The following is a 15,081-nucleotide window of genomic DNA, read 5'->3' on the forward strand; positions in this document are numbered from 1 at the left end:
CCCAAGGGGTCTCCGGCCAGGGCAGGGCCTGCATGGGCACCAGCCTGCAGCAAGGGGGAGGGGCAGGGGTGGCTGTCACTTGCCTGGTCACCAGCTCAGGCCCTCCCCACAGTCACAGCACCTGAGAGACAGCTGGCCCATTTCTCCTTTATTATATAATCTGAGCCCCTGCTGTCACAGTCAGCCACACAGGACAGACAGCACAGAAGCCCTGAACCCATCCCCTCACTCAGAGGCGCAGGGGCCACGTCTGATCAGAGCCCTCTCCTGTCTTTGGAGACTGGTTCCCTCAGTTCCCCTGCTTGAGGAGGCTGTAAACCTGCTCCAGCATGTGGCCTAGGCCCTGGTCCTTGGGCATCCTGCTGGCCAGGGAGATCTGAAAACAGGCAGGTCCGGCACCTCAGGGCTGCTGGCCCGCTAAGAGCTCCACTAACCCCGGTGGTGTCCCTAAAACCACACCTCCAGGTGCATCCTGGGCCTAGGAATGTCATCTGGGGGGGGAGATTCCTCCACACCTTCCACAGTCGGCTCTCACACGCCCCATCCCCCACACCCCACCCTGGGCGCCCAGGCCACACCCACCCAGCCCACCCAGCCCAGGTGACCAATCTGGCAGCTTTAAGCCCCAGTCACTGTTCAGTCTGAACAGAACAAGCAAACATATCAAGCTGGTTCTCTGTAAAGCCATGTGGGATGTGTCTTCTGAGAATGACTCCCAGGCAGGACACAAGGCTGCCAAGCCCTTGCTGACACATACCCCTGACTTAACGGCGGGGGCAGTGGGGGTTGCGACTGGATCGGCCTACTCCCAGCACCAGCCCCTCTGCCTGGCTCAGCTCTGCTGTGCTTCAGACTCGGAGCCCCTCCTGTTCAGGAGCAGCGTCTCAGCCAGGATAGCCCCAGGGCCACGGGGGCTGCAGGCTTTTACATCTTCATCTGTACTTGATAGCCATCTCCACCACTGTCACCACCCTCATGTGACAAACATGACTTTTCTTTGGCAGCACTTATATCTGACTAAAATATTTTTGTACAAGTCCACTTAACTCACTTTTCCTTGAGCTGCCTGTGGATATATTCTTGGGGGGGCTCCCTGAGATCTTTACAAAAGGAAGGGTTTGCACGAGGTGTGAGCCTCACTCACCTTCAGCTTGTCCAGGTAGGTGTGCTCCTGGTTCCAAGTTTCCTGGAACCTGACGAGGTCAGGGGCGCCCTTGTAGAACTCCACCAGCAGCATCTAGCAGGACAGGGAACACATGAGCCCCAGCCGCTGCCGCCCATCAAGGGGCCTCTGGACTAATGCAGCCCAGCACGTAGGAGTTACCTAGTTCCCCAAGAGAGGGACCTCCGAGCAGTGCCACCCTGGGGAAATGAAGGCGCTTGGCAGAAGGGAGGGCTGCCTGGAGGAGGAGACACCTCCCCCAGAAGCAGAAGAATCGCTGAATGCGATTCTTTCTACTCCTGCAGCCCTGAAAGACTCCCTGGCCTAGCCTTAGTCTGAGCAGGAACATCTGTGAAGTCACAGGTGTGATGAACTAGCTCCATTTGTTTAAATGCCTGTTGAATGGCAGAAGTAACACCTGAGGTCCTCACATGTCTCCACTGGGAGAATCAGTGGCAGGTGCATAGTCCAAGGTAGGAGCATCCCTACTAGCACCTTCCAGAACAGCAAGGAGGCCAGGTGGGGGTGAGGGGAGGGGCCGGGACTGGGGACTTGATCCTTAGAGCCCGTGATTTTCAGCAGCAGAAGAGACCTGATCTGGGTCTTGATGTGACACTTTCAACCACAGCTTCCTGACTCCTAGAGTTATGTCCAACTTGTGGGGCGCCCTCAGCCCCCGCCTGCTCCTCCCAGGGTCCCCCACCCACACCACCCCAGAGTGAGCTTACCATCTCATGGAGGATGTCATTAGTCAGGAAGTTGTCCTGGACATAGGCCATTTCCACGTCCATGGGGATGCCGTAGTCACTGGGCCTTTGCTGGTGGAGACACAAGTTGGTCACCACTAGCTACTGCCCCCCACCCCCCAGCCCAAAACTGCAGGGCACAGCAGGAAGTTCCCTGGGCTGGGGGCCAGGGAATCGATACTGCAGGCCTGGCTCTGGGCTGGGATCAGATTCAGAGCCACGTGGGGTCTCAGAAGAACCCAGCAATGTGACCAGGGAGGCAGGGTGGCCTCCATCACAGACGTGGCCATGGCTCCCAAATTCCTTTCTAAAGCTGATTTCTGACTCCAAGACTGGACTTGGAGAATGAAACCAGACAGGTCTCAGGTCGGAGGCCATACTGGTAGCCAAGGCAGCTTGCCACAGTTGGAGCCCCAACCTTTTCAACACCACTCACACGTACTGCCTCAGTTCAATGATTATGTTCCTATCTCACAGTTGAGAGAAACTGAGGCCCCAGCTCCCGAGATGAGCTGGAAACCAGAGTACTGGCTTTTTGCCACTAACAAGCCCTCCTGACCCCGCCCACAACCACGCAGAGCCCCACCCAAACCTCCCCTGAAGCCCCGCCTACCTCAGGGGGCGGCATCACCCAGAAGGGTGAGATCTTGGACTCTGGGCCGGGGTTGCCAGAGTAGTACGGGGCTGCAGGCGGAGACACAGAGAAGGGGCTGGACCTGGGATCTCGGTGACCGGCAGGGCCCACGCCCACCCCTTTCCCTGGACTCACAGCAGAGCAGGGCGAGGCAGGGCTGGAAACCGTTGCTGGAGCCCTGCAGCCGTAGCTGGTAGTCCATCTGCGCGTCGATGTCCTGCAGCGACGGTAGCGCCGGGCTCTGCGGGTGGCTGTGGTACCAGCCTACCAGGGACAGGCCGCGCAGGAGCAGGCTCTGGTAGATCTGAGGGCAGAGACGCGGAACGGTGGGGCTCCACCAGCCCTGGTGCGCTCATGCCACCATCCAGCCCCACACGGCCAACATTTAATGAGCGCCTGCTGTGTACCAGGCCCCTGAGGATACAGCAGTGACCAACCGAGACAGACCCTGCCCCGCACTCAGCAAATCCAGGGAGGGGGACAGTCAACAAAGACATAAAGAAGATGCTCCAGGCTTCTCCGGTGGCTCAGCTGTAAAGAACCTGCCTGCCAATGCAAGAGATAAAGGCTTCAACCCCAGACGCGGGAGGACCCCACATGCCGGGGAGTAAATAAGGCCATCCACACCAACTGAGCCTGTGCTCCGGAGCCTGGGAGCCGCAACTACTCAAGTCCCTGTGCTCCAGAGCCCGTGCTCCGCAAGAAGAAAAGCCCCCACGCCTCAGCTAGAGAAAAGACCCAGCAGAGCCAAACATAAGTAATTTTTTTTTTAAGCCTCCTATATTCCCCGGTGGTCCAGTGGTTAAGGACTTGGACCTCTCATAGCCCCACAAGGGGTGGGGCTCAATCCTTGGTGTAGGAATCAAGATCCCGCAAGCCGCCGTGGCGCAGCCAAAACATAATAAAATAATGATATAATAATAAAAAATAATAAATGCTCCTATTGTAAATCTAAGGCAAATTATTATTTTGCTCACTGCTGTATCCCCAGCTTAAGGAACAATTCCTGGCACACAGTAGGTGCTCAATAAATAGTTAAATAAAGAGGCAGATGTGCGAACGCAAGTAGAGGCAAGCGCAAGCGTAAAGAGAAAGGAAGAGGTGGGTGGAGAAAGCTGTGCACCAAACGCACACCTATTCTGTCCTCCGGAACTGACCATGCTGGAAAAGGCGGGCGTGGAGCGCTTAGTGCAGTGCTAGGCGCGTACTAAGCACTGTATGAAAACATCGAAGGAGGGCATTTAATATTTATCCGGCCTTTACCAGGTGACAGGCAGGCTGAGCGGGGAAGGGGCTGGCGGCATCTGCGCAGAGGAAGAATGACGGTGGGGGTCACAGGTGTGGGGACTGGAGCTCACACATAGCTATCTGCACCCTTGCTGAGTGGCGACACGGCACTAGGCGCCCTGACGCGGTAGCCAGGACAGCTGTGTGTGCACCAGCCTGCGCCCCCCCCCCCCCCCCCCCGCAACAAATGCCCCGTCGCCATGTGCCCCCTCACCTCCTCTTCCACGGTGGCCGCAGTCTCCGCATCCCCGAGCCGGCTCCGACAGGGGAAGGCTCTAACCACCGTGAGCACTGCACGGAGGCGGGAGAAGGGGTGGACATTGACCCCGGCCCCCAAACACCCTCTCTGCCCATGGGCCCCCAATACCCACTCTGACTGTTGATGTCCCAGCGGCCCCCCAGGTACCCCACGACCTGGCTGCGGGTCAGGTGGCTGTGGAAGTCCTGGGGAGGGGGAGGGACATGGGAAGACCCGCTCAGACTGTGCCTGGTGCCAAGGCCGTCCTGGGGGTCAGCCCACCCCCCTCCTTCCTCAGATATTGATTGAGTACCTACTATTTACCAATAGTGAACAGAGCAGACAAGGTCTCTGTTCCAAGGACCCTCTGGGCAGGGGCCAGCCCCTCCCCAGGCCTGGGAGCCCCTGAGACCTAAGGGACAAGGAAGGATTGTGCACACACCACCAGGAACAGCACGTTGCTGGAGACGGCCACGTTGAATGGCTGGAACTTGTTGATAGCTGCGAAAGACGTTACTTCCACCAGGGTGCGCGGGTTCCTGTGGCAGCCAGGAAGGTTCCACAGCCTCAGACACCTCAAGGGCCTTCCCTCACCCCCACACTGGCTCCCTCGGTCCCACAGCTAGCTCTGAAGATCTGAGGCCTTGTCTCCAACCTGCCCCTGCCTGCCTTTGTCCCCCAACCCCATGCTGCAGAGCTTCTGTAGACGGGGATGAGGGCTGGGTTCCAACGGGCAAGGGGTGCATCTGACCTGGCTGAGTCACGACTTCCCAGCATGCAGTAGCGCACCGGCACCCGGATCTTGTTTTCCACCCTTTTCCCTGGCGGCGTGGCCTCTGGGGAGTTGGCAGGGGGTGTTAAGAAAATAAGTCAGTATCAGTTTCTCCCCAGCTAGGAACTGGAAAACCAAGACCAGGCAGTCCTAGAAAGAAAGAAGACTCCAGGGGCAGTCTTTAAAAATCAAGAAAGGACTTCCCTGGCGGTCCAGTGGCTAAGAGTCCATGCTCCTAATGCAAGGGACGTGGGTTCCACCCCTGGTAAGGGAACCAGATCGTGCAAGCTGCAACTAAGACCCAGTGCAGCCAAATCAATCAATCAATAAATATTTTTAAAAACAAAGAAATCAGGTAGCAAGTCAACAAACTGGACATAAAAAACTAAAAAATCAGAAGGGATCAGGAAATCAGGTGAGGACCAGACAGGCAAAGAAATCAGGCAACGGGGCAAAGAAATCCTATGGAGGAGTAAGGATAAAGAAATTAGGCAGTGGGACCAAGAAATGTAGAATTATAGCTTAAAAAGTCAGGCGGTGAGAGTGAAATTAGGCAACGAGGGCTGGGAAGTCAGCCAGGCTTCCAGCGGGCTCTACACCCAGCCTCCTCTCCCGCCTGAGCTCTGTCCACCTCCCCCCACCGTCCCCACCTCCTCCCCTCCCCTACACCTCTTACCGGAGTGGACAGGCTCCGAGGGGCCCTTCCCTTGCGGTCTCCTACTCTTGTCCTCCGCTGAGGCTGCTGTCAGAACCTCCTCCTCCTCTTCCTCTATCAGCGGCTCCTCCTCCTCTACTTCGCTGGCCGGGCTCTGGGTGGGGTCGGGGTGGGGGAGAACGCGACGGGACTTTTAGCTGGATTCTCCATGCCCTCCCCACAAGTTCGACCAAGAACTCTGGCAGGCCAGAACCTGTCGTTCCTGTCGTCGGCCCGGGTGCCCACTAGAGGGAGAGAATGAGCAAAGACAATCTAGGACGAGGACCAGTCGCTCAGGCTGGAATCCCGCCTCCGCCTGTTATAAACTGACTTCAGGCTCTGCTGCTGTCACTTCAGTCGTGTCCGATTCTGTGCGGCCCCACAGACGGCAGCCCACCAGGCTCCCCCGTCCCTGGGATTCTCCAGGCAAGAACACTGGAGTGGGTTGCCATTTCCTTCTCCAATGCATGAAAGTGAAAAGTGAAAGGGAAGTCGCTCAGTCGTGTCCGACTCTTCACGACCCCAAGGACTGCAGCCTACCAGGCTCTTCCATCCATGGGATTTTCCAGGCAAGAGTACTGGAGTGGGGTGCCATTGCCTTCTCCGGACTTCAGGCTCTGTTCTCCTGTAAAACGGCACAATGACTTCCAAACCCACAGGGGTGGCATAAGGGTGAAATCAGACAATGTGTGCAAAGCATTTAGCATATGCCAAGCATATGCCCTGCTGCTCCATTCATCCAGCTGGTAAACACTTTGCATGGATTAGCTGATCAGATTCCCTCAATAACCTCTCCTCCTCCTTTCTCCTAAAGAGCCCTTCCTTGACGAAGTGACCTCTCTGTCCAAACCCAACGGCCACATCTCAGTCTCTGTCCCCTGCCTCCTCTCAGCAGCGTCTCCTGGTAACTCCTTGGGGATCCCCACCCCCGCACTGACCGGCTTACCTCCCACCACTCCTGGACCCCCTTATTCTCCCCCATCTCACTCGTTGGGCCAGGGCTGTGTCCTCCTGCCTCTTTATTCCCCCACCTACACCCCTTCTGGGTGGCCTCAAACCCCAGTTGCCCCCTGGACAACTGCCCACAATCCTGACTCCAGGCTAGGTCTCCCTTGACCTCCAGACCTCAGGTCTGGCTAGTCCCTGACATCTCAAAAGGGGGTGTTCACATTCAACAAGGCCACCCTGACCATCCCCCTAAACTTGCTCCTCCACACATCTCCAATAAGGGTAATCCTGTCCAGGCGCTTGCTAAAACATTTAGGGGAACAAAACATCTCCTAACACCAACATCAGATCCACCAGCAAATCACATCACATCCACTTTCAGAATTAACCAGAACTTACCCACTTCCTCCTCCTCAAAGGCCGGCCAGATTCACCCCATCATCACCCACCTGCACCCTGAATCCCTGGCTCCTGTTGTCCTCCCAACAGCGGCCACCAGAGGGCGCCGCTAAGGACCTGACTCAGGCCCCACACCTACTCCGCTCACAGTACTCCAGAGATCCGACTTCCCTCAGGATACAAGCCCAAGTCCTCCCCACAGCCCACCATGCCCTCCAAGACTTGCCCCTTCCCCCTCCCTACCCTTCCCTCCTCCCTCTCTCCCTATAATCACTCTCTGCTCCAGTCACATCAGAGTCTTGCTGTTCCCCCAAAACACAAGACCGGTCCAGCCTTTGCACATGCTGTTTTCCAGAAATCTTTATAGATCAGATGTCACTTTCTCAATGAGGCCTTCCCTGGCCATCCTATTCCTTTCAGCACTTGCTTCCCCTGCCCCTGCTCACTTCTTCCAAAGTATGATAAGATGGAGTTATTTCTTTTGTTTCTCTCTCCATGAAGGCAGGGATGTTTCTCATTTGGCTCTCTGCTTTATCTCCAGCATGTAGAAGAGGGCCTGGCACACAGCTGGCATTTATTAAATGCTTGCTGAATGAACAGCCCTATGGTGTGGTGTGAAGGTTAGTTTTATGTCAACTGGGCTCAGCTATAGTACCCAGTTACTGAATCAAACACTAGCCTAGGTGTTGCTGTGAAGGCATCTGGTTGATGTGGTCGACATCTACAATAAGTTAACTTTCAATAAAGAAGATTACCCTTGATACTGTCAGTGGGCCTCACCCAATCAGGTGAAAGGCCTTAAGAGCAAAACCTGAGGCTTCCTGGAAAACAAGAAATTCTGCCTCAAGACTGCAGCATCTGGGGACTTCCCTGGTGGTCGGGAGGTTAAGAATCTGCCTTCCAATGAAGGGAATCTGGGTTCGATCTCTTGTCAGGGAACTAAGATCCCATATGCTGTGGGGCAACTAAGCCTGTGCACTCGGGAGTCCAAGCCACAACCAGAGAGAGGCACGTGCACTACAACAAAAAGCCCACAAACCGAAACTAAGATCTGATGCAGCCAAATAAATAAAAACATTAAAAAAGACTGCAGCATCAACTCCAGCCTCTGTGTGTACGTGTGTGTATGTGTGTGTGTGCATGTATTACTATCACAGCATTCAAGACCCTCCCAAATCTGGCCCCTGCCAATGCTGCCAGCCCCCTCGGCTACTAAGGCATCAAATCTCCAGCTGCATCAGCTAACAATGGTTCCTTAAGCATCATGTGTTTCTTCATTCCTACAAAGCTGTGCATATGCTGTTCCTTCCTCTGGAAAGCTCTTTACTCTTCATCTCACTCTGATCAACTCCTATTCATCCCTCAAGGCCCCAGCTCCAACATTCTCTCTCTGGGCACTCTTTATCCAGCAGTGAGTCAGGGAGGCTGAAGGATGTACCTCATCAGCGGCAGTTGCAGTCATATGGAGCTGGTTTCGCCGGAGCCAAGCAGCTTTGTACTTGTCCAGTTTCTGGCCCTTGTATTTGACAGAGGCCCAGCCACAGCCAGACTTCTTGGCTGGGTTCACCAGCTTCTTGCAATGGGTGGCCCAGGCGCTGGGTGAGTTGAACACCTGGCCTGTTTCCTGCCACACAATCCTTCCATCGGGCTGCAGGTCTCCCACGAACTTCTTCCCCTGCAGTGACAGTGGGTTGGCTGGACCCAGGAGCTGATACTCATCAAGACTGCCTCCTCCAGGAAGTCCTCCCTGACCCCATGCTTCTTCCCAGGGCTTGCCACCCATCTCCCACTTCATTCCAGGAGGCTTCCAGCTTAGGTACCATCCTGATCAGCCTGGATTGAAATTGTCAAGTTATGTGCCCATCCCCACTCCTTTCACTGGACTGTGAGCCCCAAAGAACAAGAACTGCATGTGACTTGATCTCCACTGTGTCCCTAACACCCAACACTGCCTGGCACACAGCAGATGCTCAATTCACAAACTGCTCCCATTCACAAAGAGAACAATAACAATAATGGTAATAATAACAAACACTTATAAAGGACTTACTGTGTAGCAGGCACACTACTGAGCAGTTTATTCATTGTATCCTCATGCAACCCCATGGGAGGAAAGAAAATCCCATTCATTTTACGGATGGGGAAACTAGGATACGCGTAGGTTGAGTGAAGTTACATAGCCAGGAAGGCACTAATGTCCTCCCTGAGGCTAAGATTCTCCTTTGTGGAATGGAGAGTTTGGTGAACAACGTTCTCCCACCCAGAAAGGCTCCTGCTGAGTCAGGATGCTCTGTGCCTCAGTTTCCCCTCCTCACACCAGGGGCTCGGCTTGCGGCAAGAAAGCACACTAGACCCGGGTTTCCCCTTTCTGCACGAGCTGGAACGGGATGAGGCTGGGAGGTGCTCACCAGGTAGTAGATGGACAGCACTCCGGCGCCCGGCTCCAGCAGCGCGTCTTTGAGGAGCACCCGCAGCGTGACCGCGCGCCTAGTGAGCGCGCCCCCTGGCCCACCGCAGCTCCCCGGTCCCGCCCCGCCGCCGCCTCCGCCGCCGCGCGCGCCTCCCGATGCCCCTGGCCGCTCCGGGTCTTCGGCCTCCGCCTCGTCCTCGTCTTCATCCGGCGCCTCCTCGCCCGCGCCGCCCGCAGGGGACAGCGGTTCCGGAGCTACAGGCAGCGACAGGCTGCAGCGGAGCCGCGCGCCCTGAGGCGGTGCAGCCACCCAGCCCGGTGCCCCACCGGCCCCCCGCCAGGCCCGCCGTACCTGCCATGGCCGTTCCGCCCCACGCCCCGCGCCCGGTGCGCCTCGGGCTCTTTCTTCCCGGCACGTGACGCGGCTCCGCCTCTAGAGGGGAGCATCGCTGCCATTGGCCGCCGCCGGTGGGCGACTGGGGGCTTGGCCAGCAGAGGCGAGCGGGGGAAAGCCAGACTCTGGCCTGTTCACGCGGGAGAGGGAGGTGGGGGTTCAACCCTAGGGGACCATTCGGGAAACTGAGGCCTGAGGCCACCTTTTGTGGGAGGGAAGTGGTAACCGAGAGCTAGGGGCACCACTGGAAACACTGAGGCCGGGGGCTTCCTCTTTCGGAGAACCAATGACTCCACCCGAGGACACCGACTGAGGCCTGGGGCTGGGGGACTTAGGGGGGCTCAACCCGCTACGACTAGCGGGGAAATTGAGATCCGCGATCACTCCTAATGAGGGACCCACAGGCCTCAGCTGTTGGTACCAGGAAGACACTGAGGCCTGGGAGGATGAGCCCCACTGCCCTGGGGCTGCGGGCCAGAATCAAGGAAACAACCCGGCGCCTCGACTCTAAAGTGCCCAAGCCCGGCGGCATTCTCTAAAGGGTTAATTGCCACCCGCCCCCGGCCCTCGACTGCCTTGATTGGATCGCAGCTGAGCCCGCCAGCCAATTATAGCTGGGTTATTTCATCTCTAGCCAATAGACGATAGAGGGTGGAATCCCTCCCGCCAATCAAGCGTTAAATTGCTCCTCCTCGACCAGTCAGCAGGAGTCCACGGGCTTTTTGCGTCCAATCTGTTTTAGGGTCTGGTCTTCAACCAACCAGTCAGGTCGCGAATCAAACCTCTCTTGAGACCCACCCCCCCCACCTCTCCCACCCAACCCTCAGCTCGCAATGCACGTGGGCGGAGACTGGCTAGGAGTGCGCGGGACGCTGCTGCTCTTTTGTCTCTGGTCACTGTCCCCGGACCTTGGCCCCGAGGCGCAGGGCCACCTCCCATCGCTGGGACTCCCCAACCCCAGGGAGGGCTGAAAGCCCTGGGCAGGGGCTCCCTCCAGCTGCACGGCAATTTTTTGGCTGGACTCAGCTACAGATGGGTGTACCCGATGCCGGTCTGAAAGGGGGACAGGGCTGTCCAGCGACAGTGGTCTGGAATGAGAGTGAACCTAGCTGCAAATCTTGCTCTATCATTTCCCAGCTCTGTGACTTTGGCCGTGTGTCTCCACCTCTCTGTTTGCTCCTGCGGATAACAATTCCTACTTCAGAGTTGTTAAAGAACAGGACTTGACATATAGTAAGAGCTGGGGAATGTGAGTGTTTATTATTACTCATGATGCAATAAGATTTGTATTTTAAGGTAGGACAAGAAAAAGTAAACAACAATTCTTTGTTTGGACCTCTTCCCTCCCTCTCTTGCTAATCTGTGTAAGGCATTAAGCAGAGATCCTCAAAGATGGAAAGATAGGAACTCCTGCTCCACAGTAACGATCTCTTTTCTTTTCTTTTTCTAACATTTTATTTCTTTTTTTCCCCATTTTTTTTAAATTGAAAGATAATACTTTACAATGTTATCTTAGTTTCTGCTGTACAATGAAGTGAATCAGCCATGCATGCGTGCTCAGTTGTGACCGACTCTGCGAGACACCCTGGACTGTAGCCCGCCAGGCTCCTCTGTCCCTGAGATTGCCCAAGCAAGAATGAGTTACCATTTCCTTCTCCATTTTTTTTTCTTTTTTCTAATGTTGACAATGTATCTTCTTATAAGAACAGTGTTCTTTCCCAGCTCTGTAGGGGTCATGATGATCTGCTGCTCACTCTGTACTTGGTTACCTGGACTATGTATCCTCAGTGAAGTTTGTGTAAATATCAGTGTGTCATTTTGATGCATGATCCTTTGTCTCAAGGCGGTCCAGAGGTTAAGAAGCCATGCTTCCACCGTAGAGGGCGTGGGTTCCGTCTCTGGTCAGGGAATCAGTGACGCAGCAGGCATGCATGCATAAATGAAATATATATGACCGTGCCTACTAACAGGCGGAACCGTTCTCAGAGCTTTCAGAAAATCTGCTTCCTGTTATAATCTTCAGTTTGGCTCGAAGAAAAATCCATTTTTCTCTTCTTAACTTGATAGTTAATGTTCCCTGACATTCACTTTGTGTCCAGCCCAAACCTCCTTTTGGAGTCATCTCACCACCCACCCAGGGTCCAGCCATCAAATAGGCATCTCCAGCCCCTTAGGGGCCTTCCCAAGTGGCACTAGTGGTAAAGAATCTGCCTGCCAATGCAGGAGACTCAAGAGACATGGATTCAATCCCTCGGTCGCAAATATCCCCTGGAGAAGGAAATGGCAATCCATTCCAGTATTCTTGCCTGGAAAATTCCATGGACAGAGGAGCCTGGTAGGTTACAGTCCGTGAGATTCAAAGAGTTGGACAGGACTGAGCGACTGAGCACAGCACACCGCTGCTTAGATTCAACAGAGCTCAGATGGCCTCAGTTTATTTGCCCATGGCCTTGTCTACTTTCTCTTTGCCTCTCTGCTAAAACCCAGAGCTGAATCTCCAGCATCTCTCATCTGGATCATTTCCTGGAGATTCAGTCCTCCATATTCACACACATCCCTTACATCTCCCACCCTGGCCCCAGAGGAATCTTCCTAAAATGCAACTATGACCACCTCCCTCCATTGTTCTAAATCCTTCTATGAATCCCCATTGCCTTTGATAAATTAGCCACTGTGACCTTATCAACTATTAACAAATTACAGCACCCCTAAATGGCAGGTAGTGTAATCAACATTACCAGACAGTTCAGGAGAGGAAGAGTTACACAGTTCTTCAGTGAATTCCCAAGGCTAATCTTTGCTATGTGTATAAAGTCTAGGCAGTCCTAGAACTACTAAGGAAATTGAATTTGTAATTTTAAAAGTCCCCCAAAAGGGACTAGGTATAATCACTAGGTTCATAAGTTGTTTAGCTACAAGTTAATTTCAGTAGCAGGACCTAACAAGTATTTGAGGCCAAAATCTCCTGTGTTTAAAAACATATTTTTTTTTACCATGCTAATAAAAATATTAATTGAAAAAAATTAAACTCTCAAAGAATAAATCTCCAGGCCCAGGTGAAAAATTCTATGAAGGTTCAAAGAAGAATTAACACCACTTTTACATAATCTCCCTGGGGAAGGAAACAGCAACCCATTCCAGGATTATTGCCTGGAGAGTCCCATGGACCCTGGAGCCTGGCAGGCTACAGTTCACGGGGTCGCAAAGAGTCGGACACTGAAGCGACTTAGCATACATGTACATGTATGCATTACATAATCTCTTCCAGAAAATTGAAGAAGGAACACTTCCTAATTCATTTTATGAAGCTAGCATCACCCTGATACCAAAACCAGATAAGGAGAGTACAAATAAACAAAACTACAGAACATCCCTCGTGAATCCAGACAAAAAAATAATCTTAAAAAATGTTAATAGATAGAATTCAGCAATATATAAAAAGTATTCATCATGAGAAAGTGGAGTTTATCCCAGGGATCCAGGGCTGTTTCCATATTCCAAATTCAATCAGTGTTTTCCACTGTATTAAAGAGACTGTGGTAGATGGAACAATGATTCCCTAAAGATCTCAATCTCCAAACCCCCAAGGTCTAGGAATATTTAGGTTACATGGCAAAGGGGATTTAAGTTTTCAGATGGAATTACAGTTGCTAATCAAATTAAAATAAGGAGACATTAAAATAAAGTAATAATTGTTAAAATAAGGAGATGATCCCAGATTATCTACTGAGTCCAATATAATAACAGGCATCCTTAAATGTGAAAGAGAGTCAGGGACAGGTGACTGTGGAAGAAATTCAGACTGATGTAACATGAGGTTTCTACCCACTGTTGCTGGCTTTATAGATGGAGGAAGGAATGGGGAAAGCTAGAAGCTGGAGAAAGCAAGGAAATAGATTCATTCTATGAGGCTTCAGAAAGGAACACAGCCCTCAGGGACTTCCCTGGTGGTCCAGTGATTAAGAATCCACCCTGCAATGCAGGGGATGTGGGTTCGATCCTTGGTCGAGGAACTAAGATCCCACATGCTGCAGAGCAACTAAGCCTGAGTGCCACAACTAGAGAGTTCACGCACTACCCAACACAGCCAAATAAATAAATATTTAAAAGAAAAAAAGAATAAGGAACATAGTCCTGCCAACACCCTGATTTTAGTTTCATGAGAACCACATAGGACTCCTGACCTACAAACTGGTAAGATAATACATTTGTGTTGTATTAAGTCTCTATATTTATGATACGTTATTACAGCGACCACAGAAAACTAATACACAAGCTAAAGAAGACGTGTCACAAGAGCGTATCTATTCATGCAAAAAAAAAAAAAAGCATTTGCTAGAATTCAACACCCACTCATAATAAAAACTCTCAGCAAATCAGGAACAGAGGGAAACTACATCAACTTGATGAAGAACATCGACAAAACTTCAGGTAACATTGCACTTCCCGGTAAAAGACTTAACACTTTTCCTATTGAGACTGGGAACAAGGAAAGGCATCCACCCTCACCGTTCTTATTCAACCGAGTCCTGAAAGTGCTAGCCATTACAATAAGACAAGAAAAAGAAATAAAAGGCATACAAATTGAAAAGCAACCCTATTTGCAAATGACATGATCTGTGAACAAAATTTCAAGAAATCTCCCAAACACGCCCCTAGAACTAAGGAGAGAGTTAATTCAAAAAGGTTATAGGATAAGAGATCAACACACAAAAATCAATGGCATGTTTGTATGCTAATAATGAGTATATGAAAACTGGAATTGAAAATACAATATTACTTATAATGCTTTGAAATAGAAAGAAAAAAAGAAATGGTTAGATGTAAATCTAACCAAACAGATATAGGACTTGGATACTGAAAACTATACAATGCTGATGAAAGAAATCAAAGATTTAAATAAATGAAGAGAATCTGAAGCTAATATAACATTATTATACTTCAGTAAGAAACAAGGGAAGGCGGGAGGGAGGGAGGAAGGGAAAAAGGAAAAGACCATGTCTGTGGGTTGGTAGACTCAACACAGTATGCAAAAGTTTATCCAGTTTTGGAACTTCCCTGGCTGTCAAGTGGTTAAGACTATACATTCTAATGCAGAGGGGTGTGGGTTCCATACCTGGTCAGGGACCTAAGATCCCACTTGTGGCACTGCCTAAAAAAAAAAAAAAAAAGCCTAATCTCCCCGAACTGATATACAGATTTAGTGCTATTCCTGTCAAAATCTCTGCAAGATTTTTGGGTAAATACAAGCCAGATTTTTCTAATGTCCGGGCAGCCTAACAGGCCTCCTGGACATTGTGTCACTCTCTAGTCTCATTCTCTTACAGCTCTGGCACCAGATTCCTTTCTCTCCCTTCCAGGTCTTTGCTTAGGCAAGTGCCCCTGTTGATGCCCCCA

General features: G+C 52.1%; 1 protein-coding gene across 1 annotated transcript; it reads right to left on the reverse strand.

Annotated features, from left to right (window-relative positions):
• Positions 1-141: 141 nt before the first annotated feature.
• MPND (MPN domain containing) lies at positions 142-10,216 on the reverse strand. The gene is made up of 14 exons (XM_052642832.1): positions 10,087-10,216; positions 9,643-9,814; positions 9,289-9,562; positions 8,319-8,555; positions 5,516-5,648; positions 4,819-4,903; positions 4,510-4,606; positions 4,201-4,273; positions 4,044-4,120; positions 2,678-2,846; positions 2,522-2,592; positions 1,891-1,980; positions 1,145-1,237; positions 142-376 (listed from the first exon to the last, which is right to left on the reverse strand). Exons 1-14 carry the CDS (start codon positions 10,214-10,216, stop codon positions 290-292), a joined length of 1,788 nt encoding a protein of 595 aa, XP_052498792.1. The 3' UTR covers positions 142-289.
• Between the last annotated feature and the right edge of the window lie 4,865 nt (positions 10,217-15,081).

This window comes from Budorcas taxicolor, chromosome 7 (genome assembly GCF_023091745.1).
Source record: "Budorcas taxicolor isolate Tak-1 chromosome 7, Takin1.1, whole genome shotgun sequence".
NCBI lineage: Eukaryota > Metazoa > Chordata > Mammalia > Artiodactyla > Bovidae > Budorcas > Budorcas taxicolor.

Coding starts and splice junctions, on each gene's coding strand:
- MPND (XM_052642832.1), bottom strand. CDS start 10,216: ATGCCGCCGGGCTTGGGCACTTTAGAGTCGAGGCGCCGGGTTGTTTCC. Junction 4,121..4,200: donor CTGGGACATCAACAGTCAGA/GTGGGTATTGGG, acceptor GCCTCCGTGCAG/TGCTCACGGTGGTTAGAGCC. Junction 377..1,144: donor CCTACCTGGACAAGCTGAAG/GTGAGTGAGGCT, acceptor GCCTGTTTTCAG/ATCTCCCTGGCCAGCAGGAT.